General features: G+C 44.8%; 1 protein-coding gene across 2 annotated transcripts in view; it reads left to right on the top strand.

Annotated features, from left to right (window-relative positions):
• The window catches only part of LOC138301859 (E3 ubiquitin-protein ligase TRIM39-like), a 224,720-nt gene that overhangs the window by 23,539 nt on the left and 176,658 nt on the right, over nucleotides 1-24,523 (top strand). Inside the window, exons 2-3 of one of the 2 annotated variants that reach the window (XM_069242353.1) lie at nucleotides 14,090-14,185; nucleotides 22,605-22,715. In XM_069242353.1, coding sequence (XP_069098454.1) covers nucleotides 14,138-14,185; nucleotides 22,605-22,715 — 159 coding nt within the window. In that variant the 5' untranslated portion in view covers nucleotides 14,090-14,137. Of the gene's footprint in view, nucleotides 1-14,089; nucleotides 14,186-22,604; nucleotides 22,836-24,523 lie in introns of both variants that reach the window. The other variant, XM_069242351.1, reaches the window with a different exon arrangement.

Raw genomic sequence — 24,523 nt, 5'->3', positions numbered from 1 at the left:
TGGCGCGGGATTCTGACCCCCTTCCCGCCAGCCTGTTTCTGGCGGTCTTCACCGCCAGGAAGAGGCTGGCGGGAACGGGTGTCCTGGGGCCCCCTAACAGGGCCCCAGCCTGCTTTTCACTGTCTGCCTAGCAGACAGTGAAAAGCGCGATGGGTGCAACTGCACCCGTCGCACACCTGCAACACCGCCGGCTCCATTCGGAGCCGGCTTCAGTGTTGTAGGCCCCTTTCCCGCTGGGCAAGCGGGCGCTATCTTGGCTAGCGCCCGCCGGCCCAGCGGGAAAGTTGAAATGGCCCCAGCAGTCTTTTGACCGCGGAGCGGCCTTATGGCGGTTACCTCATGGCGGGCGGCTACCGCCGCCCGCCGCGTTTGGAATGACCGCCTATGTTTTTTTGCTTGTATGTTTTTTTGTACTTGAAAGTGTTGATTGAGCCCATCCTTGGGAAGGTAGATCAGCTAGGATCGAATCGCTTTAGTCCAGTTTGGATGAGACCTGAAACTGCACTATCAGAAAACATGAAGTGGAGGAATGCTTTTTTGACAGTGAACAAACTGGTCTATCCTTTGGAAGCCACATGCTCCAAGTGGAAGGCCATGGTGAGATGTGAATAATACATGTGCTCAATGATTTGATCTCCTTTATCTTGATAGACAGATTTGGTTGTTGCTAAATGCTGAGGGCATTCATTACAACATTTTGATTCATATTACTGTTTTATGAAGTGCTTGGTGTTCTGTGGGTTTAATTATGGTAGGTGTTCTGTAGATCAGGGAATCATCTGTATAAAGATGAATAGCCACACCAGAAGCCCCGTCTGTATTCTCTGCAGCTTCATGTAAAAATTAAACCGCACTGTCAGTAGAATAGAACCTTTGAGGTCCCCACATTATACAGGTGCGATCCTTGTTTGTTTTCAGTTGGTTAGGAAAGAGCCACACCATCTAAAGACCTCACCTCTGATGTCTCTGTGGGTCTTGAAGGTGTGCAAATTCTGGCAGTGATCAGTATCTGAAAAACCACTGATAAGCCCAGCAGTAGATGCTGTTTCTGTCATCTAGAATACAATAGCTGTCTTCTAGGATTGTTACAATTAAATGGCTGCACTTTACTCTCTGGCTTTCCGTAGCCAGCGGAGTTTGGTTACAGGGCGATAGTTGAATAAGTTACCCAAGGTCACCTCAAGGTTTTCTTTATCCGAGCAGTGATCTGCCCAGATTTTAAAGAGTTCAGGAAGACATCTGAGCTTAGTGATAAGTTGATTAGTCAGCAACAGAAGCTGAAGAATAAAGTTTTCTGTGATGATTGTTAAAAGTATCTGATCTCCTATCCCATAACATAATGTTTTACGGAATTAACATTGTCCTAAATTAATTGGAGAATGTGTGCAAAGATTATGTAATGGTTAACTTAGTATTGCCATATTTTCAAGGGTATAAGGGAAGAGGCCCTTGTGGAAAATGTTTCTTTTGGAGAAAACATTGTTATAAATGTTTTATGTGCATATACATGGAAGATTTCCATTCAGACACCTGGAACGTTTTGTGAATCCCATATTCTAGGCAATCTATATAAAAGTCAAAGAGAAAACCAATGTTCGATGGCATGTGTAGCTGTAGATACACATGCTTTGCATGACTCCGCCATCTAGTGTTAGGCTCGGAGTGTTAGAAGTTGTTTTTCTTTGAAGAAGCTTTTTGAGTCACAAGATTGAGCAACTCCTCCTCGGTGATACTGTGCATGGACATCAAGTCCACCGTCGGGATTGGGCGTGTTTGCTTTCGCTCTCGTGGATCTCTGTTCGGTAACTCTGAACTTATTCTACCTTTATCTAACTCCACCGCTATAGTTTTGATCATGTTTCCTATTTATAATCGATCCGATTTAGACCATAGGAGTCGATTTTTCGTCCTTTAGAGGGTCCTTGCCTTTTTAGGGCCTACTTCAATGTTGGGCTGATGGAACGAACTCCGTTTCGATTCTGTCCTCGGTGTCACTCTACATTTTCATACACCGACCAGCATTCAGTGTGTAATCTCTCTTTATCTCCCGATCATCGAGAAGAGACTTGCGACGCCTGCAGATTGTTTTGATCTAAGAAGACTCTCCATGACCGAAGAGCTCGTCGCCTGGAAATAGCATCCAAGTCCACAGAAGACAAACCGGATATTTTCGATGAGGAACACACCCAGGAGGAAGTAGGACAGGATATGGCATTTTCTATCAGAGACTCGGACTCCGAACAAGATTCCGATACTGACAGACACTCCATACCTTCGGTGCAGTACCTGAGCGCACCTGCCCCTTCACACCAACCAAAGACATTAAAAAAGACTCCAGCACTGGTCGCCGGTCCTCCACTGTCTTCGGGCCATGGTCTGATCCGAAAAAGTCTGGATGACCAACCTTGGGGCTTGGCACAGAGAACAAAGACTAAAGTGCACTCGGCATCAACAAAGCAGACTGCTACAGCTGTCTCGGTACCGAGTCGAAAAACTGAAACATTATTTTCTGAGCCGACACTTTCAGTTTGAGCTAAACACTCGGGGGGTCATTACGACCCTGGCGTATGGCGGAGAACCGGCGGTAAGACCGCCAACAGGCTGGCAGTCTTACCTTGGGGAATTATGACCATGGCGGTTACCGCCATGGTCATCCGCCGGTTCTCCGTTCCGCCCGCCGGGCTGGAGACCTGGGTCTCCAGCCCGGCGGCCGTCACTATACCGCCGGCGGAATTTGGACCCAGCTTACCGCCGTGGAGTTCCAGCGGTTTGAACCGCCATGAAATCCATGGCGGTAAGCACTATCAGTGCCAGGGAATTCCTTCCCTGGCACTGATAGGGTTCTCCCCCACCCCCCACCCCCACTCCGACTCCCTCCCCTACACCCCCCACCACCCCTGCCACCCCCCAAAGGTGTCAGGGCCCGCCTCCCCAGCCCGACCCCCAACATCACATAACTCACACACACCTGACACGCATGCAGGCACCACCAACACACACACACACACCCTGACATACATGCCAACATCCACACACACAGTCAGACACGCACACCCACATTTAAACATACACGCACACATCCATACAGACATACCCACAGACATACACGCACTCATTCCCATACACACAACACCCCCGCAAGCATACATGCACTCACACACCCTCTCTACATACACACATGCACACCCCCATGCACGCACACAACACACAACACCCCCCCGCCCACCTCCCCTAATGGACGATCGCCTTACCTGGTCCGTCGATCCTCTGGGAGGGGACGGGAGCCATGGGGGCAGCTCCGCCGACACCACACCACCAACAGAACACCACCACGGCGAATCACAGGACGTGATTCGCTGGGCGGTGTTCTGTTGGGGTGGCGGTGGAGGTGGAGCAACCTCCACTTCCCCGCCTCCCGCCAGTATGGCTGTTGGCGGCTCTCCGTCTGTAAAGGGACGGAGAGCTGTCAACAGTCATAATAGGCCGAGCGACAAACCGCCTGCACAGGCGGTCTTCCGCACGGCGGTCCCTCGGTGGTCTTGAAAAAAGACCGCCGAGGTCAAAATGACCCGCTCGGTGTCTAAACCTTCGGAGCCGAAAGCCATAAGTAGTAAACCTACTACTTCTACACAAGAATCATCTGATATACAACCCATTTTAGAGGTCATGGGCTCTAAACAGAGAAAATTGTATATTCAGAAAGACACATGAAGGATAATTGCTTTTCCTGCAGTGACTATTAAGAGGAAGTTAGCTTTTCGGGAGACCTTGGATGCTGGACCTCCACCAAAGAAGGTCTCAAAAGACAAGGAGAGAGAAAGGGCTATACAACAAATCTAACCTTCACCACAATATTCTCCTGTTCTTCCTTTCACAATACCATCACCCACATATGAGACACAGTTTTCACCACAGACATCCTCAGCATCACCAAACAGGGATAATCTTGGTGACATTCATCAGGCTACGGATCCATGGGATCTATATGATCCTGATCCTATTCCTTCATATGATCAAGACTTGTATCTTGCTAGACCCTCTCCACCAGAAGACACAACTGAATATAATCAGGTCCTAACCAGAGCAGCTGCTTACCATAATGTGCAGATACATACAGATCATATAGAGGAGGATTTACTTTTTAACACATTAACGTCTACACACAAGGAGTATCAGTGTCTCCCAATGCTCCCAGGAATGCTCAGACATTCATCTGACATTTTCAAAGAACCTGTGAAGGCCAGAATTATCACTCCTAGAGTGGATAAAAATATAAACTGGCACCCTCAGACCCAGTTTTTATCAGGACTGAGTTACCACCTGATTCAATAGTGGTTAGTGCAGCAAGGAAAAGGGCCAATAGTCAGTCAACTGGAGACGCTCCTCTTCTAGATAAGGAGAGCAAAAAGCTAGATGCAGCAGTTAAAAGGGTAACTTCACAAGCTGCAGATCACTGGAGATATCCAACTCACAAGCTCTCTTAACTAGATATGATAGGGCCCACTGAGACAAGATGGAAGAACTGTTGCAGTATCTTCCACCAGAGCATCAGAAACGAGGACAACAAATAGTCACAGAAGGACAAGCAATATCTAATAACGCTATTAGATGTGCCTCAGATGTAGCTGATACCGCAGTCAGAGTCAACACCACTGTAGTCATCAGAAGACATGCTTGGTTAAGATGTTTAGGGTTCAAAACCTGAGGCACAGCAAGCTGTCTTAAATATGCCCTTTGACAAGAAACATCTATTCGGCCTAGAAGTTGACACAACTATAGAGAAACCAATGAAAGATTCAGCGACGGCTAGGGCAATGGGTGCATTTTACACCACACTCACCAAAGGAAATTTTCGTAGGCCCCAGTTCAGAGGTGGCTTCATACCATCAGCATTAGAAACATCAACTTCCCAGCAAAAACAGACCTCACAGTTCTATACAAGAGTATCATAGAGAGGTTTATATAGAGGATTCAACAATAAAGGAAGAGGCAAACCATCCACTTCTAGAGGTTCCTCTACTAAACAGTGACTTACTCACCACTCCCACAGCATTCCTATCTCCTGTGGGAGAAAGACTGGCCAATTTCTATCCACAATGGCACACATCACAACAGACCAGTGGGTTCTGTCCATTATCCAACATACTTATTTCCACTCCACTAAACATTCCACCTCGTTCCCACAGACTCCCTCAGGACCATCTCACTCTACTAAAAGAGGAGGTACAATCACTACTACTCAAAGGAGCTGCAGAGATAGTACCTATATCCCAACAGGGATCAGGAGTATATTCACTATAGCTTCTGATACCAAAGAAAGACGGCACATTAAGACCAATTCTAGATCTCAGGCCTCTCAATCTATACATCGTTTCAGAACGCTTTAATTTTGATATGGTCACTCTACAAGATGTCATTCCGCTACTAAAAAAAGGGGATTACCTGACAGCATTAGACCTGAAAAAATGCCTATTTCCACATTCCCATCCATCTAGCACATCGCAAATACCTAAAGTTTTACATTGCAGGAAAGCACTACCAGTTAAAAGTACTACCATTTGGAGTAACAACAGCATCAAGGGTGTTTACCAAATGTTTAGCTGTAGTGGCAGCATTCCTAAGAAGACGACACATACATGTCTTCCCATATCTAGACGGCTGGCTCAAAAAAGCCAGTATAATCCAAGTTTGTTAACAACACACTCAGTATACCATAGATCTCCTACACAGTTTGAGATTCACAATCAATTACCTCAAATCCCACCTGCAACCATCACAAATACAGCTGTATCTGGGAGGAATTCTGAACACTTAGGGTTTAGCATATCCAAACCTAGTAAGGATTCAAGCATTTCACAATTTAATATCTCAACTACAATACAGCCACACTTATACAGTAAAGTTAGTGCTGAAACTATTAGGAATGATGGCTTCATGTATAGCCATAGTTACAAATGCAAGACTGCACAAGCAGCCACTTCAGCAGTGCGTTTCTCAATAGTGGTCTCAATAACAAGGTCAACTTAAGGATCTAGTGTTGTTGGACTGACGGACTCACCGCTGTCTGCAATGGTGGAATCATACCAACCTCTCCAAAGGACGGCCATTTTAGGACCTTGTGCCTTAGACCACTATCACAACAGATGCATCACAGATTGGTTGGGGAGCTCCTCTCAGCATACAAGGGAAATGGGACTCCAACCAACAAACGCATCATATAAATCACTCTGAATTACTAGCAGTATTCCTAGCACTGAAATCTTTTGTGACACAAATTGCACACAAGATAGTGTTAATATGTACAGACAATATGACGACAATGTATTATCTGCAAAAACGGAGGGGGGCACTGATCTCAGTTGTCCCTTTTAGCCCAGAAAATTGGGAAGTGGGCGATTCACAATCACATTCAATTAGTGGCATAATATCTCCCAGGATGGGCAATCAACTAGCGGACCTGTTCAGCAGGTCGCAGCAACAAGTCCATGAATGGGAAATTCACCCACAAGTAATTCAAAAATCCTTTAAATGTGGGGAACCCTAGACATAGACCTTTTTGCCACAAAAAAACTCAAAATGCCAAAGCTTTGCGTCCAAGTACCCACACTCCCAATCCAAGGGCAATGCTCTATGGATGAGCGTAAGGGATATTTCCTTATGCTTTTCCGCCTCTCCCACTCATTCCATTTCTGAAAGATGAAACAAACTTCACTCATTATGACGCAACACTATTGGATCGGTCTGTGGTTCCACATCACAAGCTGCCAATCAGACCAGATCTGTTGACTGAAAGGAGAGGCCAAATCAGACACCCAAATCCCAGCACACTCTATCTTGCGATATGGCTCCTGAAGTCATAGAGTTTGGTTACCTACAATTTCCACCTGAATGTATGAATATTCCAAAGGAAGTACGCAAACCCACAACTAGACAATGTTATGCTGCTAAATGGAAACGTTTTATGTATTATTGTCAACCCAAAAGTATTGATCCACTTATGGCTTCAGTACAAGATGTTTGCTATTGAATTTGGCATACTGCTTTATTAGGCTTCATTTAGCAGGTATGGCTGCTTAACTTCAAAATAGACATCATATTTCCATATTTAGAATTCTTGTTATAAACCCCTTGGGTGCCTTTGACGTAATGGTTACGTTGTGGACAGCACCACTCGGGTGCCCAGAACGTAACCGTTACGTCCTTGTATGGGTCCTCGGGGGAAGTTCTAACGTCCCCCTGCCCCAATGGCCTGACACCCCCCTCCCATGGGCAGGGATGACCTCATCAGAGGCCGCCCCCACCACGCCGCAAGCTGAGCTTCCACTGCTTTCGGAGAAAAATGCTTTGCATTTCTCTTCCGATTTTGGGGCTGGGGAGCGGCACAGAGACATGAAAGGAAAGGAAAGGCCTTTCCTTTCCTTTCATGCCTCTGAAAGCATTTCTGCAGCCCGATCGTGAAGCGATCGGGCTGCAGAAATGCCCACTAGACATCAGGGATGTATTTTTTTTTGTTGTTTTTGTTTTACTACTTATGTATGAGGGCCGCTCCCCGGGGGGGGGGCATATATTACTAGGCCTTTTCTGCGTCCCCCTGGGGCAGATCAGCCTATTTTAATTCCGGGGGCAGAACCCACTAGACACCTGGCAGTTGTTGTTTTTTTTTTTTTTTTACAAAAATGAAGAAGAGGAGCATCCCTTGAGCAAGGGTCACCGCCCTGGAGGGCAATTATTTATCAGGCCATTCCCCCACCGGGGGAAAGAAACCTCTAGACACCAGGGACACATTTATTTTGTTTTAGTTTACTTTTTTAACAGGAGGGGAGTGACCCCTTAGGCACGGGTTGCTCCCCTGGGGGACAAATTGTCTTTAGGCCATTTTTGCCCTCCTTGGGGGCAGATCGGCGTATTTTTCTTAGGCCAATCTGCCCCCAAGCGGGCAGAACCCACTAGACACCAGGGAGTTTTTTTTTTACAAAAATGAAGAAGGGGAGCGACCCCTTGAGCAAGGGGGCAATTATTTATCAGGCCATTCCCACTCCACTCCCCACCCTGAGGCCAGATTATCCTATTGTTATAAGGAAGTGGGGGGCAGAAACCTCTAGACGCCAGGGATTTTTATTTATTTAATTATTTTTACAGATGGGGAGAGACCCCTTAGGCAAGGGTCGCTCCCGGGGGGTAGAATGGGGCAAATTTATTTTAGGCCATTTCTGCTCCCCTTGGGGGGCAGATCGGCCTATTTCTATTAGGCCCATCTGCCCCCGGGGTGGCAGAAACCACTTAGGCACCAGGGATTGGTGTGTGTATGTGTGTGTTTTGTTTGGGGGAGCGGCCAGGGAGCAGCCCCTTGGGCAAGGGCCGCTCCCCATGGGGGCAAATTACTGTTGGTCATTTCTGCTCCCCTTGGAGGCAGATCGGCTTATTTTTGTAAGGCTCATCTACCCACAAGTGGGGCAGAAAGCTCACCAGAGCCCAGGAAAGATTTTTTTTAAATAAAAAAAGAGGGTGGGGTTATGGCCATACCCCCACCCCAATAAATGAAGCCAAAGTTATTCTGCCCACCGGTGGGCAGATGGGGCAATTACCCCCAATCCACTCCCAGGGGAGTGGGGGTAGAAAACCTACTAGATGACAGGGAATAAAAAATAAATAGTGGGGTGGTGGCTATTAACCAGTATGGGCATGGTTATGCCCCCACCCCAACTGAAGGGGGTAACAGTCTTTCAGCTCTCCCCCTGCACACTGGAACATCTTATCCCAACGACAAGCAAGAGGACATTTGATTATATTGGGTTTTGGTTTTACATTTGGCCCATGAGAGCTTGTCTAACTCTCAAAATTGCCCCACTTGGAATGGTGAGGGCTGCACTTTTTGGACCTAGACACATCTGAAAACTAAACATCTGGGTGAGTCCAGGGTGGTGTGCTTCACATGCACTCTGCACCATTTTCTTGCCCACAATGCCCAGCAAACCTCGAACTTTGCTTAAAATCACACCTTTTTCCCACATTTTTGTGATGGAACCTTCCGGTATCTGCAAGAATCCAGAAAATTCCTACCACCCAACATTGTCGCATCTCTACCGCTAAACATTCTGCCCCACTTGTCATCCTAAAAACGATTGTTTTTCAAACTGCCCTTTTGGACCCGCTTTGGTTTCCCCTCACTTTCAACATATTTTTGGCTCTTCCCGGTCACTGGCACTTGGCCCACTTACACAAGTGAGGTATCATAAATGTTTTGTTTTTTTAACTAAATTTGAGGTTTCTGGGTAAGAAAACACAGGGGATCCACGCAAGTCACACCTCCCTGGACTCCCTCGGGTGTCTAGTTTTCAGAAATGTTTGGGTTTGGTAGGTTTCCCTAGACGGCTGCTGAGCCTAGGACCAAAAACGCAGGTAACCCCCCCCCACCCACTAAAAACAAGTAGTTTTGTATTTGATAATTTTGATGTGTCCACATAGTGTTTTGGGGCAATTCCTCAAGACCTTGGGGAACACTGGGTAGACGGAAGTTTGTGGCTCCTCTCGGATTCCAGAACTTTACAACTCCAAAATGTGAGGAAAACGTTTGTTTTTTTTGCAAAATTTTGAGGTTTGCAAAGGATTCTGGGTAACAGAACCTGGTGAAAGCACCACAAGTTACCCCATCCTGGGTTCCCTTAGGTGTCTAGTTTTCAGAAATGTCCAGGTTTGGTAGGTTTCCCTAGGTGGTGGGTGAGCTAGAGGCCAAAATTCACAGCTAGACACTTTGGAAAAAAAACAGGTCAGTTTTCTTTGGGAAAATGTGAATGTATCCACATTGTGTTTTGGGGCATTTTCTGTGGTGGGCACTAGGCCTACCTACACAAGAGAGGTATCTTTTTTATCAGGAGACTTGGGGGAATGCTGGGTGGAAGGACATTTGTGGCTCCTCTCAGATTCCAGAACTTTCTGTCACCGAAAATTGAGGAGAGGAAAAAGTGTTTTTTTGCCACTTTTCGAGGTTTGCAAAGGATTCTGGGCAACAGAACCTGGTGAAAGCCCCACAAGTCACCCCATCGTGGACTCCTTTAGTTGCCTTGTTTTGAAAAATGCACAGGTTTGGTAGGTTTCCTAGCTGCCGGCTGAGCTAGAGGCCAAAATCCACAGGTAGGCACTTTCCAAAAAACATGTTAGATTTCAATGTAAAAATCTGATGTGTCCATGTTGCATTTCCTGTTGGGGGCATTTGGCCTACCCACACAAGTGAGGTACCATTTTTATCAGGAGACTTGGGGGAACACAGAATGGCAGAACAAATGTTCTTGCCCCTTGTCTTTCTCTATATTTTTTCCTTCCAAATGTATGACAGTGTGTAAAAAAGACGTCTATTCGAGAAATGCCCTATAATTCACATGCTAGTATGGGGACCCCGGAATTCAGAGATGTGCTAATAACCACTGCTTCTCAACACCTTATCTTGTACCCATTTTGGAAATACAAAGCTTTCCTTGATACCTATTTTTCACTGTTTATATTTCACCAAATTAATTGCTGTATACCTGGTATACAATGAAAACCCATTGCAAGGTGCAGCTCCTTTATTTGCTCTAGGTACCTAGGGTTCTTGATGAACCTACAAGCTCTATATATGCCCGCAACCAGAAGAGTCCAGCAAACCTAACAGTATATTGCTCTTGAACATCTGACATCGCAGGCAAAAGTTAGAGAGTGAAACGTGGCCAGAAATGGCTGTTTTTTTACCTCAATTTCTTTTTTTTTTTATTTCTGCTGTTATTTTCTGTAGGGAATCCTTGTAGGATCTAAAGAAATGGCCGTTTGCTGAATTCAGAATTTTGTCCACTTTTCAGAAATGTTTAGCTGTCCGGGATCCAGCATTGGTTTCACACCTATTTCTGTCACTAACTGGAAGGAGGCTATTAGCACACAAAAAATAGAAAAAAATGGCTATGTCCCAGTAAAATGCCGAAATTATGGTGAAAAATGTGCTTTTCTGATTCAAGTCCGCCTGTTCCTGAAAGTTGGGAAGATGGTGCTTTTAGCACCGCAAACCCTTTCTTGATGCCATTTTCAGGGAAAAAACTACAAGCCTTCTTCTGCAGCCCTTTTTTCCAATTCTTTTTTTTTTTTTTTTCGAATGGCTAATTTCTTGGTCTCCTCCAGGGGAATCCACAGACTCTGGGTACCTCCAGAATCCCTAGAATGATTATGTGGATGAAAAGCTATGAGGGCCTAAGCGCAAACTGCCCCAAATAGCCAAAAAAAGGCCTGCTAGCTGAGGGGGAAAAGGCCTGGTAGCAAAGGGGTTAAGAGAGTCATTCCACCTAGAGTTCCTCCACCTCCTCCATGGAATCTTAACACTGTACTTGCAGGACTTATGGGCCCACCCATTGAACCCATGCATTCTTGTACTCTACAGTTTCTCTCATGGAAGGTTGCTTTCTTAGTAGCAATAACTTATTTAAGAAGAGTTATTGAGATTCAAGCGCTCAATTTAGAAGAACCTTTCTTTCAAGTCCATAAAGACAAATTAGTTCTTAGAACAAATCCAAAATTCCTACCAAAAGTAGTTTCACCTTTTCATATGAATCAGTCAGTGGAATTGCCAGTCTTCTTTCCACAGCCAGATTCAGTTGCTGAAAGAGCTCTACACACCCTTGATGTTAAAAGAGCTCTGAACTACTACTTTGCAGAACAAAAGATTTTAGAAAATCACAAGAACTCTTTGTAGCATTTTCAGAACCTCACAAAGGTAATCCTGTTCCAAAAAATGGAGTAGCCAGATGAATAGTGACGTGTATTCAAACTTGCTATCTTAAGGCTAAAAGACAGCTGCCAGTAGCTCCTAAAGCAAATTCCACTAGGAAAAAAGGAGCTTAAATGACATTCTTAGGGAACATACCCATAGCAGATATATGTAAAGCTGCTACATGGGCTACACCACACACATTTACTAAACACTACTGTGTAGATGTGTTAGCTTGTCAACAAGCAGATGTTAAACAGGCAGTACTTAGGACATTATTTCAAGCTACTCCAACTCCTACAGGCTGACCACCGCTTACTTTTGAGGGGACTGCTTTACAGTCAATGAAAAGCATGTGTATCTACAGCTACACATGCCATTGAATGGAAAATGTTACTTATCCATTAGATCTGGTAGTACCTGTCCATGGCATGTAGTGCTGTAGATTCACATGCTCTCTCCCTCCTCCCCAGAAGCCTGTAGCTATTACATTACAATAAATTGTAAATTTGTATATACTTTGCGGGGACATCTCATTGCTTTACTATCTACGTATACATGTATCCACTCTTTACTTCACCTGCCTGCGGGAAAAACAATCTAACAAAGGACTCGATGCCCATGCGCAGTATCACCGAGCGGAGTCACTCGATCTTGTAACTCGAACACCTTCTTCGAAGAAAAACAATTTGTAACACTCTGAGCCCCACACTAGATGGCGGACTTATGCAAAGCATGTGAATCTACAGCACTACATGCCACAAAAAGATGTCTACTGGGTAAGTAACATTTTCCTTTTTAAAACATGTTTGACAATTAGTGAATGAGTCCCTCAGTACAGGCATTAATTAAGGTATTCAGATGGGAAATTTTGCAGCTGGTAATTACAGATTTCACACCGTACAGTCATTCTTTGTTACAAGTTTTCACCCTCTGAATGAGTGATAACCATATGAATCGGTGTTTGCACACTAAGTTCTGCATGTTCTTCATTCATTCTAGGCATGGTGGCTTTACTAAAAATGTAGATTATTCTGCAACATCAGGAGTGCAGTGGGACTGTTAATAGGGGACAAATTGTCTGGCTGAGGAATCTGCATACTTGATGACAAAATAACAGCTCCTACGATTCTTCAGTCAATGATCTGGTTGCTCCATTAGCTTGGATTTTATAACAGTTCGGAAACTCCTGCTAAATTGCTTGAACCCAAGACTTTTTTTTATTCTACACACAGCTCACGTTTCTATCGAAAGACTGATTTTAAGATGTGTAAAGGGAAGACGTGAATGACTTAAAGCTGTCTAGGCCAGTGGTTCTTAACCTGTGGTCCGGGAACACCTGGGGCCTGAAACGCCTACTTAGGGGGTTTGCGACTGCTTTGAAATTAAATAATATTAATAGAGTAATAACATGCCTATAAATAAATAAGCAAAATTGAAAACTTTATGTAAATGTGAAGGAATGTAAGTTGGTATCCTTAACTAGGTTAGTTTGTATATTTGTGAATTAAATAGAATATTTAATCATTCATGTATTTGTTTGATGAATGTTTATTTATTTTCTTATGCATTGTTTTGAGGTTCAAATCATTGAAAATGCTCAGCCGGGGTCTTGGGCTTCCTCTAATGACTCAATGGGGATGGGTAGGTCCTCGTATTTCAATAATGATTCATTAGGGGTCCTCAGGTTCCAGTAATGACTAAATTGGGGTCCACTGATGTAGGCCGTTACTGCGCTTACCAGTAGTATAAGTCTCTTTTGGCTATCAGCATGTGTGTCACTCTTAGAGATCAATACGGGCAAGTTTTGCCCAAATCATTGGTGTCTTGGTATTGGTGGACATAAAGCATACAACTTTAAAACCCTTTATTTTAAAGGTTTCTCAGTTATAAAGATTGTACTGTACAAAGTGGCATGTCTGACAAGGGGCACAGGCTTTTCAAAGGTCTTATTACTGAGCTGGCACTGGTAACATATCTATTCCTTTCTGTGAAGTGAGGTGCATGTGGTTAAGTATTGGACATGAAAGTGCAGAAGACTTGGGAAGTCAACGTGGCATTTTTCCTGTTTCTGGTGTAGCAGTAGATTCTACCGATCTCAACAGAGCTTGAATTTTTCAATTGAGCATAAACCCAAGTCTCTACAAACAGTATGGGCTAAGGCCCTCCCGATAGGCAGTAAAAATACTAAGGTTGTGAATCTGTGAAGAGAAACCCTGGCAGAGAATTGCTGTTACAGATAACTAGTGTTGTCAAAGTGCGCGCTGTGTAGCCAACCTGTGAGTAGGCCATGCCTGAAAAAACATTTTTTAGTTTGTATGTCCCTGTGATTATAATTTGCTTTCTTTTTTCGATCCACAGAGCAAATGTGAGGTTCATCTGGACCGTCTGAAAAGGAAGCGTGAGAAAATGGTGCATCTAACAGCAATCACCGAGCACCGGGCCCATGAGCTGGAGGCAAGCCTCATTTTCTTTCTTTAGGCATGACTGTAATTGAGTAGCTCCTGTGACTGGCAGAGATTCTCCTCTAAGGGGGCCCTGTGATCTCTAACCCAAGATTGCAATGGAACCCTGCAGGAAAGTGCCCTCTTTCTTAGCATGGTTGCCCCCATTTTCTGACTTTTTTCAGTACGTTTGACTGTGTTTGACTGTGTCTACTGGACTTCTACTAACCAGGACCCCAGTAGTTTTGCTCTCTCCTCTAAACTGTACCTTTTTCGTCCCACAATTGACATACTTGTCTCCCCATGTGGGTCCCTAGTATATGGTACCTAGGTACTGAGGGTATTGGTGTTCCAGGGGATCCCTATGGGCTGCAGTAGTTATTCCGCCACCCATAGGAAGCCCATGCAAAGGGTTCTGCAGGCCTGCCATTACAGTCTGCGTGAACCGGGTGCATGCACCCGGTTTCACTACAGGTCACTGTAAGTCACCGCTATGGTAGGCCCTCTCAGCCCAGAGGGCAGGGTGCAGGTCTCTGTGTATGAGGGCACCCCCACACTAGCAGAGGTGCCCCCACAAACTCCAGCCTCATTTTACTGGACTACGTGAGTTCATGGACGCCATTTTATATATGTACTGGACATAGGTCACTACCTATGTCCAGCTACATAATGGTAACTCCGAACCTGGGCATGCTTGCTATCAAACATGTCGGAATCATACCCCAATACTGTTTCAAGAATTGGATGTATGATTTAATGCACTTTGGGGGCTCCTTAGAGGACTCCCAGCATTGCTACCACAGGTCTTACAGGGTTTTCCGGGCAGCCCAGCTGCTGCCACCCCTCAGACAGGTTTCTGCCCTCCTGCTGCTTGATTTGATCAAGCCCAGGAAGGCAGAACAAAGGAATTCCTTTGGGAGAGGGAGGTAACACCCTCTCTCTTTGGAAACAGGTATGACTGGCTTAGGAGGGGTAGCCACTGGTTTGCTTTGAAGGGCACATTTGGTGCCCTCCGTGCATAAACCAGTCCACACCGGTTCAGGGACCCCCAGTCCCTGCCCTGGTGCAAAACTGGACAGTGGAAAGGGGAGTGACCACTCCCCCGTTCATCACCACCCCAGCGGTGGTGCCCAGAGCTCCTCCAGAGGGTCCCTGGGTTCTGCCATTTTGATTCTAAGGTTGGCAGAGAACTGTGGGAGCATCTGAGTGGCCAGGCCAGACAGGTGACGTCAGAGCCCCCTCCTGATAGATGCTTACCTGGTTAGGGGACCAATCCCCCTTTCAGGGCTATTTAGGGTTTCTCTCTTGGCTGGGTCCTCAGGTTCAGCTTGCAAGATTCCAGCAGGACTCCTCTGCAACCTCTGCTTCGACTTTGAGCCTCCGGAACTGCGACTGGACCCTCCAGGAACCTACAAGCTGCAGATCCACGAGGAAGACTCTTCTGCAACATTGTATCCGGAGCTCCTGACAGTTTTGCAACAGTTTCCTCGCCGTGCATCCTCACAAGACTGCAACTCTTCAGCCTGAACAAGAAGAAGAAGGAATCTCACTCAGAATGAAGGAATCACTTCTCTGCAACAGCAGGCACCTACAACAAGTGGCGACCGGCTGCGTGGATCCCCTCTCCTGCTGAGCTGCATGGATCCTGTATCATGGGTAGTAGTCTGGAGTAGTCCCTTGGCCCTTTCTGCCAGCTGTCCTATTTGTTAGAGGTAAGCCTTTGCCTTCCCACACAGGACAGTACCCCTGTGCCCACCTACCCAACTGAGGTATCATTTTTACCGGGAGGCTGAGGGGAGCGTTGGGTGGTAGGAAATTTGCACCAGTGTGGTGATCCCACACTGAACTGTGGGGAATATGTTATTTTTTAGCTAAATTTGAGGTTTGCTAAGGATTGTAGGTAAGACAACACTGGGGGATCCCCACAAGTCACACCTCCCTGGACTCCCTCGGGTGTCTAGTTTTCAGAAATGTTTGGGTTTGGCAGGTTTTCCTATATGGCTTCTGAGACCAGGACCAAGAACGCAGGTGCCCCCCACCCCCCATTCCCCCTAAAACAGGTATTTGATCATTTTGATGGGTCCACATAGTGTTTTGGGGCATTTCCTTTCACGGGCACTAGGCCTACCCACACAAGAGAGGTACCATTTTTATCTGGAGACTTGGGGGAACGCTGAGTGGAAGGAAATGTGTGGCTCCTCTCAGGTTCCAGAACTTTCTGTCAACGAATGGGTGGAAAAAGTGTTTTTGTTTTGCCAAATTTTGAGGTTTTAAAAGGATTCTGGGTACCAGACCCTAGTGAGAGCCCCACATATCACCCCATCTTGGATTCCCCTAGGTGTCTAGTTTAAAAAAATGCTTAGGTTTGGTGGTTTTGGCCAAAATCCACAGCTAGGCACTTTGCAAAAAACAGATCTGTTTTCTTTGGGAAAATGTGATGTGTCCAGTTGTGTTTTGGGGCATTTCCTGACGCGGGCATTAAGCCAACCCACACAAGTGGGGTACCATTTTTATCGGGAGACTTGGGGGGAATGCTGAGCGGAAGGAAATTTGTGGCTCCTCTCAGATTCCAGAACTTTCTGTCACCGAAACGTGTGGAAAAAGTGTGTTTGTGGCCAAATTTTGAGGTTTGCAAATGATTCTGGTTAACAGAACCTGGTTAGAGCCCCACATGTCACCCTATCTTGGATTCCCCTAGGTGTCTAGTTTTATGCACAGGTTTGGTAGGTTTTTCTAGGTGCCGGCTGAGCTAGAGGCCTAAATCCACAGCTATGCACTTTGCAAAAAACACTTCAGTTTTCAATGTAAAATTGTGATGTGTCCATGTTGCGTTTGCTGTCGCAGGCATTAGGCCTACCCACGCAAGTGAAGTACTGTTTTTATCAGGAGACTTGGGGGAACACAGGATAGGTCAACAAATGTTATCAGTCCTTGTTTTTCTCTACATTGTTTCTTTCCAAATGTAAGACAGTGTGTAAAAAATACGTCTATTTGAGAAATGCCCTGTAATTCACATGCTAGTACGGGCACCCTAGAATTCAGAGTTGTGCAAATAACCACATTTTGGAAATACCAAGGTTTCCTTGATACCTATTTTTCACTCTTTATATTTCACCAAATAAATTGCTGTATACCAGGTATACAATGAAAATCCATTACAAGGTGCAGCTCCTTTATTGGCTCTGAGTACCTAGGGTTCTTGATGAACCTACAAGCCCAATATATCCCGAAACCAGAAGAGTCCAGCAGACGTAACAGTATATTACGTTTGGAAATCTGACATTGCAGGAAATAGTTACAGAGTAAAATGTGGAGAAAATGTTTTTTTCACCTCAATTTCAATTTTCTTTTACTTCAGCTGTTATTTTCTGTAGAAAAACCTTGTAGGATCTACACAAATGACCCCTTGGTGAATTCAGAATTTTGTCTACTTTTCAGAAATGTTTAGCTTTCCGGATCCAGCATTGGTTTCACACCCATTTCTGTCACTAACTGGGAGGAGGCTAAAAGCACAAAAAATAGTAAAAATGGGGTGTGTCCCAATAAAATGCCCAAATTGTGTTGAAAAATGTGTTTTTCTGATTCAAGTCTGCCTGTTCCTGAAAACTGGGAAGATGGTGATTTTAGCGCTGCAAACGCTTTGTTGGTTCCATTTTCAGGGGAACAAGCACAAGCCTTCTTCTGTGGCCCTTTTTTAAAAAAAAAGATTTTTTCGCTGTTTTTTTCGCTAATGTCTTGGTCTCCTCCAGGGAAAACCACAAACTCTGGGTCCCTCTAGAATCCTTAGGATGTTGAAAAAGAAGGACGTAAATTTGGCGTGGGTAGCTTACGTGGAAAAAACTAAAGGTTATGAGGGCCTAAGCGCGAATTGCCCCAAATAGCCAAAAAAAGGCCTGGCACCTGAGGGGGGAAAGGGCCTGGCAGCTAAGGGGTTAAAGTGGTTAGAGGGTTTTATTGATATTATTGTTTTGAGTATAACATCTTTATTTGGGAGTTTGCAGGTATTCCATTTAGCATTATTTTTTGTAGTGTAACTGGTATGAGTGGATTTCTCAATGAGCTGCACTGGGAGGATACTTGGCTGAACCTGGCTTAGTACCCACTAGGTGGCAGGTTGGATGTAATGTTCAGTAAGGTCATTGACGTTTGTCATGCTAATGGGAGGAAGTAAGAGGTTCTTGATAATGGAAGTCAGATTGGTTAGATTAATATTTCACAAGTCTCTAGACCATTGTCTGGGTTTCAGAAATTGGCCCTGACTAGTCAGCACCTTTTCCCAGATGAAGAAGGTGATTAGGTAGTGATCTGACCAATCGCAGGGTGATATGGAATCCAGTTCTATAACATTATCCTTGGTGATGATTAGGTCGAGGGTGGAGTCTCTAAAGTGTGTTGGGCCATTACAAGACTGGGGAAGGTTGAGGTCTGAAAGGAAGGCTTTGAAGCTGTTCAGTATGGAGTCATTTGAGTCATGACAGTGAATGTTGAAATCCCCAAGGAAGATCTGGTTGATGTGTTGATCTGAGCTAGAGGAGATGGTCTCCATTATTTGTTGGATGAGAGGTAGGTTATTTTGTGTGATCTTTGCACACAATCTTGTCAGTGTTCCATATTTCAATCCCTTGGTATTCATAAGAGGGTATTGGATCAGTTTGTGCATGTTTCAAGTGAGCAGGATGTGGTAAATGCATGCTATGCCACCCCAACTCTCCCAGATCTGGCCAATCTGACATTGTCATAGTTGGGAGGAAGTAGGATGTCCAGAATTAATGAGGAAGATATCCTTAAGACATGTTTCAGTTAAGATTAGAAGGTCAGCGAGGATGAGATTGGTGATTTCAGCTGCATGTTTTACAGCTGACTTGCAATTAAGAAGCATAGACATAATATGAGATTTGTTTACAAATGCCTCTTGGTGTGCTATGGGGATGTAAAATAGATTGTGCTTAAATGTGCTGGATAGGGAGGGGCGAAGGTGATGAGAAGGGAGTGAATGGCCACATCAGATAAATGGTCAGTAACCCTCAGGGTTGTGGAGGAGGGATTAAATTGAGCGAGAGATCTCCAATGCAAGTTAGGTGAGCTCTCATTGTTCGATGTTTCATGCCCTGAATACTGCGCCCTGCCCCTAGAGGGTGGATTATGATGTTTAGTATGTGAGGGTTCTGTTAATCCCAGTGGTCAGGTTAGGAATGCAAAACTTCTGTAGGTTTTTGGTGATGTGTATGAATTTAGGAGATCAGCTTTAACTAGCTGAAGGTCTTGTTTAAGAACATCAATTTTATCCTCAAGGGAGGGAGGGTCAATAATACAGATGGGAGTGTAGTGCAGCCTAGGGAAGGAGGACGTGTGTGGTCCCTCAGGGGTGGAGTAATTGGTCCTCAAACCAGGAGGGTCGTAGGTGGTGACAGATGTGATAGGTGAAGTGGTTGAGGGATGAAGGCTAGTAAACGGTATGTTAGAAGTGATGATTGGAAGAGGGGTAGGGAAAAGTCTTCCACGCGTGCCACTGTAATGTCAGGAGGTCACTGTAAGCAGACTGGGGGCCAAAGTGGACGAGTGCATCGCCTATTGGGTCACAGATAGGGGTAGGAGAGAAGGGTTACATTGATCGAAGGAGGGCGGTTTGCAGCCCTGGGAATCTTAGGGTTAAGGCTGTTGAGAGATCACAGGCAGTAGGTATTAGATCCCACCCTACTATGTGCTAAGGGAAGGGGCGGATCAGATAAGAGAGGAGGGCAAGAATCATTGCTAGGAGTAGATGATCTGGGGCCAACAACCATGGTTTCAGTGTTGGAGTGGAGAGAATGGTCACGAAAGGACGTGGGTGATAGGGTGAGGGTGGGACTGGATGAGGCCTGTGTTTCAGTTGCAAAGCGATGTTGACTTGTAGAGGCAGTAGGGACATTGTTCCACACCAAATTTTTGATCCTCATGAAGATATTATCAAACTGTCAGATTATTGGATGCAGACGTTTCCATTGTTATATATGTAGATGGTTATTTCTGCCTTGAAGACCAGTGAGGGTATTATGCAGATGTGCAAACCAGGTGGTGTCTTCCTAGTTGTGTTAATCTGGAGCATAGAGGCGGAGCTCTTCTTCTGGTATGAAAAATGCAGGATTGAAAAGGGGTTCTTAAAAACCACATGGGCATTCCACAAGATAGATTGACTGGAGTTGGGCATGTGTTTTTTGCAACATTATTTAAAGCAGTAGAGTGCTCTAAGAATCTAGGCCATAAACAGGTTGTGATATGGACTTAACCATTTAGCTAAGACATTAAACATAGTGGAAATTACAGAAAAGAGAAAACAAATTTGGAGAAGGACAAAAAAGTAGTAATTGGGTACTATATAATACAATTCTGAATTGTTTAATCCATCTTCCCCAAAAGATTCCTAACCGCATAATGATGTGTACGTGCAACTGGAGGAAAAGGCCCTGATGATATGGTGCGAGTGGTCAGGTGCGCCTAAAAAAATGAATCCTGTTCTCCCAAAGAAGAAACACACCCTTTGTTCTTCCTATTTTCCTTCAATGTTGTCAGAGAATTATTTCTCAACATCAGCTTTACATGGCTTTGTACAGCCATGCCAGAAAGCGCTTCAAAACTCGTCTCCTTGATACTGTCTGGTTGCTTAGAATTTCACTATCTTGCAGCTCTCTAGTGAATGAATCATCCACTGATGGGAAGGGACAGATAATTGTATTTCAGGGAACTTTGGTAGCAGGTGTCAACATCAACTCTGACTGTTATGCAGGTGAGTATGAGGGTACCATCGTAGCGCTCTGTGAACATTTTTTAAAAAGCTAGCGTGCCCTCTTTTAGTTCATGTGCATAATGTCTAAGGATGAAAAAATATACTTTTTCAATTTGGGACATTGATCATTGTTGTGTGAAGGGCCAAATAAGAATTAGATGTCAAAATGAGGTGACAGATGAGATGCGACTGGGACCAGTGCTATTGCATGCAATGCAGGGAGACTTTCCCTTCATAACATCATTATTGGGGGTTGTATGACAGAACACTGCATGCTGGAACAACGCATGCCTTAACAACACGGTCGGAACCACAACCGCATTGTTTCCACATATGCCTTTACAACAAATTTGGTTGTAAAAGCATGCCTAGTAAAGGCATGTGTGGAAACGGCATTTGTGGTTTAGTCATGCAAAAGAGGCCCAAACCTGCCCTCAACCCTAATACCTAAATTGCCCAACCCCCCCACCCACTCTGAGCCGTAAAAAACTATCTCAACCCCCCACCTCACCCCTAAAAACTAAAGTAGCCCAACCCCCCACCCGCCCTAAACCATAAAATAAAAAACTACTGCCCCAACCCCACTTACCTCACTGCATCCTCTCCCGATCCTTCCTCCTCTTCTGTCCTCCATCGCCCCTGCCCTTCCTTAAATCTTCCTCAAACCTTCCTCCACCCCTTTAAAAATAAATTACCCCACCCTAAGCCCTAAATAAAAAAATACTCAAACCCGCCCACTTCCACCCCCCAAAAGAAAAATTGCCCGTCCCCCCAACATAAGCCCTAAAAACAAAATAGCCAAACCCCCACCGCTGCCCCTTAAAAAAAAAAATTAGCCCGGCCCCAAGCCCCCACCCACCCCAAAGCCCCTTAAACCATACCCCCACCCCATCCCCAGACTCACTTACCTTACCACTTCCTCTCCAGAACAATGCATGGCTTTTTCTGTGCCTTAACCACGCATATGCATAGTTTAGCACATGCGTGGTTAAGGCCCAGAAAAAGCCATGCGTTGTTCTGGCAAGCGTGGTTACTCTTGCAAGGGATACGTCTGCATTGTTAAGAACACGTTGTTAAGGACGTTTCCCTTGTGGGGTAAACACATTGTGTTGCCAACAGTAGAAGACAATAAGCTCTGTAATTAAAAAATCTTCTTTTTTTATTGAGATACAGCCACAAAATGTGGTTTCATTATTGTTATGAAATAGAAGTACACACTAAGGGTCCCTTCCTCCTCATGTGGCTGAAGAAACCCGGGAAATGGGGTAAATGGCACTGGCATAACGAAACTTAAGGAGACCCCCCTGCAAAGTATACGGAGGGGCACCCCTTCCAGACTCAGGAGCTCTCAGGCCAGCAGCCTCAGAGCCCTCCGCAGTGACCTTTGTTACACCACTGGTAAATGGTTGTTTGTTTCTTAAGACCTATGTTAATATTAGGAACAGTAGTGTACAGTAAGCAAGATGAAAACTGACATGGCTTTGGCATCTAGGTGGTAAGAGAATGCAGGAAATGATTAAACTAGTTGGACCTGACTGTCTCTATGTTTGTGTCTTCCAAATATGCATTTTTAAGACCATCCTCACACCACAGTGCAACTCTTCCGTTCTCCCCGGGCTTGTGGCACTCCTTTGCATCCTCATGAACTCTTCTTTTTATTTCCCTGCAGAAGAAAATCAAGCTGGAGCGCCACAGGGTGGAGGCAGAGTTTGCCCAGAAACAGGAATTCTTGGATATTGACCGCCAGATCTTTCTGTCACGGATAGAGCTGGAGGAGAAGGTAGTCATGCAGAAAATGGAGGCGAACCTGAATTTGTTGAATGAACAGACCAGTACAATGGACCAACTCCTGTCTGAGATGGAAAGGAAGAGCACACAAAAGGGGGCTCACCTGCTAGTGGTGAGTGCAGGGTGGTAAACATAATTTCATCACAGAGACAAGAAATCTGTTCTCAAAGAATTATTATACAGTTTCCAAACTCTTCCTGTATCCACAAGATATGATTACACGTGTGAGAAACAGGCAACACTTGATGGGGCTCTTGAAAACACTCTATTCTTCAGTAGACATGCTCACGGTGGAGGGGACACATATCAGTGAATAAACCTCCTTTTACCTCTTCTATCCTCACTTGATATGGAGAAAAGGAATCAGGGCATCATTAGTGTGAAGCAGATGCAACCCTTCATATTCCTCGCTTCTCAGCCCCCAGCTAGGCTGGTAATAGAGGAGTGAAGAGATTCTCCCATTTTCCACTCCCCTTTGGACTCCTGCTAGTAGAGGGAATCAAACAGCGCTGGGTGGAGGTTTCCTACCTTTCCATCTTTTCCCCTGATGTATTCGCACAAATGTATGGTCAGCTGTTGGGAGCTGTTCCCAAGTCCCCAACCCACACAGTTTATGCTGACAGTGAAGAAGAGTGACAACAGTGGGCATGTTTGTTTCTTCTGAAGGGGATTAAACAGCCCTGTGTGTTTTCTAGACAGTGAATGAACCCCTGGCACATAAGAAGTTGATGCCGGAGCCCCCCTGGTCCTTCTACTGACCCAACACAGTCCTAGATTTCTTTAGGACTGTCCCATAACCCTTTGAGACACTCCTAAGCAAGAAGGGACATCTATTCCTGTGATTAAGGTAATTCACTTTTCCTACTTCAGGGGAAAAATACCTGGCCATTGTTGATTAAAATCTCTCATGCACTGGATTTTTATTATATTCCCGTTTGAATTGTTCCCCATTATGAAGCTGGAAATCCCAGGTGAAATGTATAACATAGCAGTATTATAACAAATCTATTTAACCTGCTAGCACGCCTGGTCCTTAGTAAGTAAACTTACAAGGGGACGCGTATAGGTCGATGATCCTTTTGAATCGCAGGGAGTATCCTAGTCATGCAGTGATCCCTGAATCAATTACTAACATCAATAATCCAAAAACTTTCTATGAAAAATCAACTTACTCATGAATAACCACAACTCGGTAAAAGGTTAACAATTTGTTTTCCCCTATTGATTACAACTCTAAATCTTCTGTTAGTTCAATCTTTATTCAATCCACTCAATTATTAATTTGTTAATGAAAAACATCATAACTTGTAGAAAACATATGCGTAAATGCAATTCCATAAGCCAAGAATACCAGCATTAATAGCAGAGTTCAGCAAATAGTTTGTCAGTCAATTGTCACTGTCAACGTCACCCTTAACAGCCTACCTAACCAAGATTAGCATCAGCATGTGGGTCTTCATGCGAAAAAGCTTTTAGAGATACCCTTAATTTGGAAAAATCTATCTCAATGAGAACTTCTATAATCAGCTCAGTTGGTACCTAGAAGAAAAGGCATAAAATTGTCAGTCACATTTTCATAGCTACCTATCCAGGATGGATCAGCCACAAGTCAGTCTTCGACTTCAGGTCATTAATTAGTCAGCCACGGATCAGGATGACAGATTATGATCCCAATGACAGCATCTCGGACAGCGTTTCCTGACGTCATCAATTCTCCTCGCATCTAAAATTTCAGCCCCTTGTTATGACTTTTTATTAGGGTCTCCCAGTCCATCCCCCTAATTTCTAATTGGTTAGTCA

The sequence above is a fragment of the Pleurodeles waltl genome, chromosome 6 (genome assembly GCF_031143425.1).
Source record: "Pleurodeles waltl isolate 20211129_DDA chromosome 6, aPleWal1.hap1.20221129, whole genome shotgun sequence".
NCBI lineage: Eukaryota > Metazoa > Chordata > Amphibia > Caudata > Salamandridae > Pleurodeles > Pleurodeles waltl.
The sequence above is the reverse complement of the archived record's forward strand: the minus strand, read 5'-3'. Positions and strand labels throughout refer to the sequence as shown.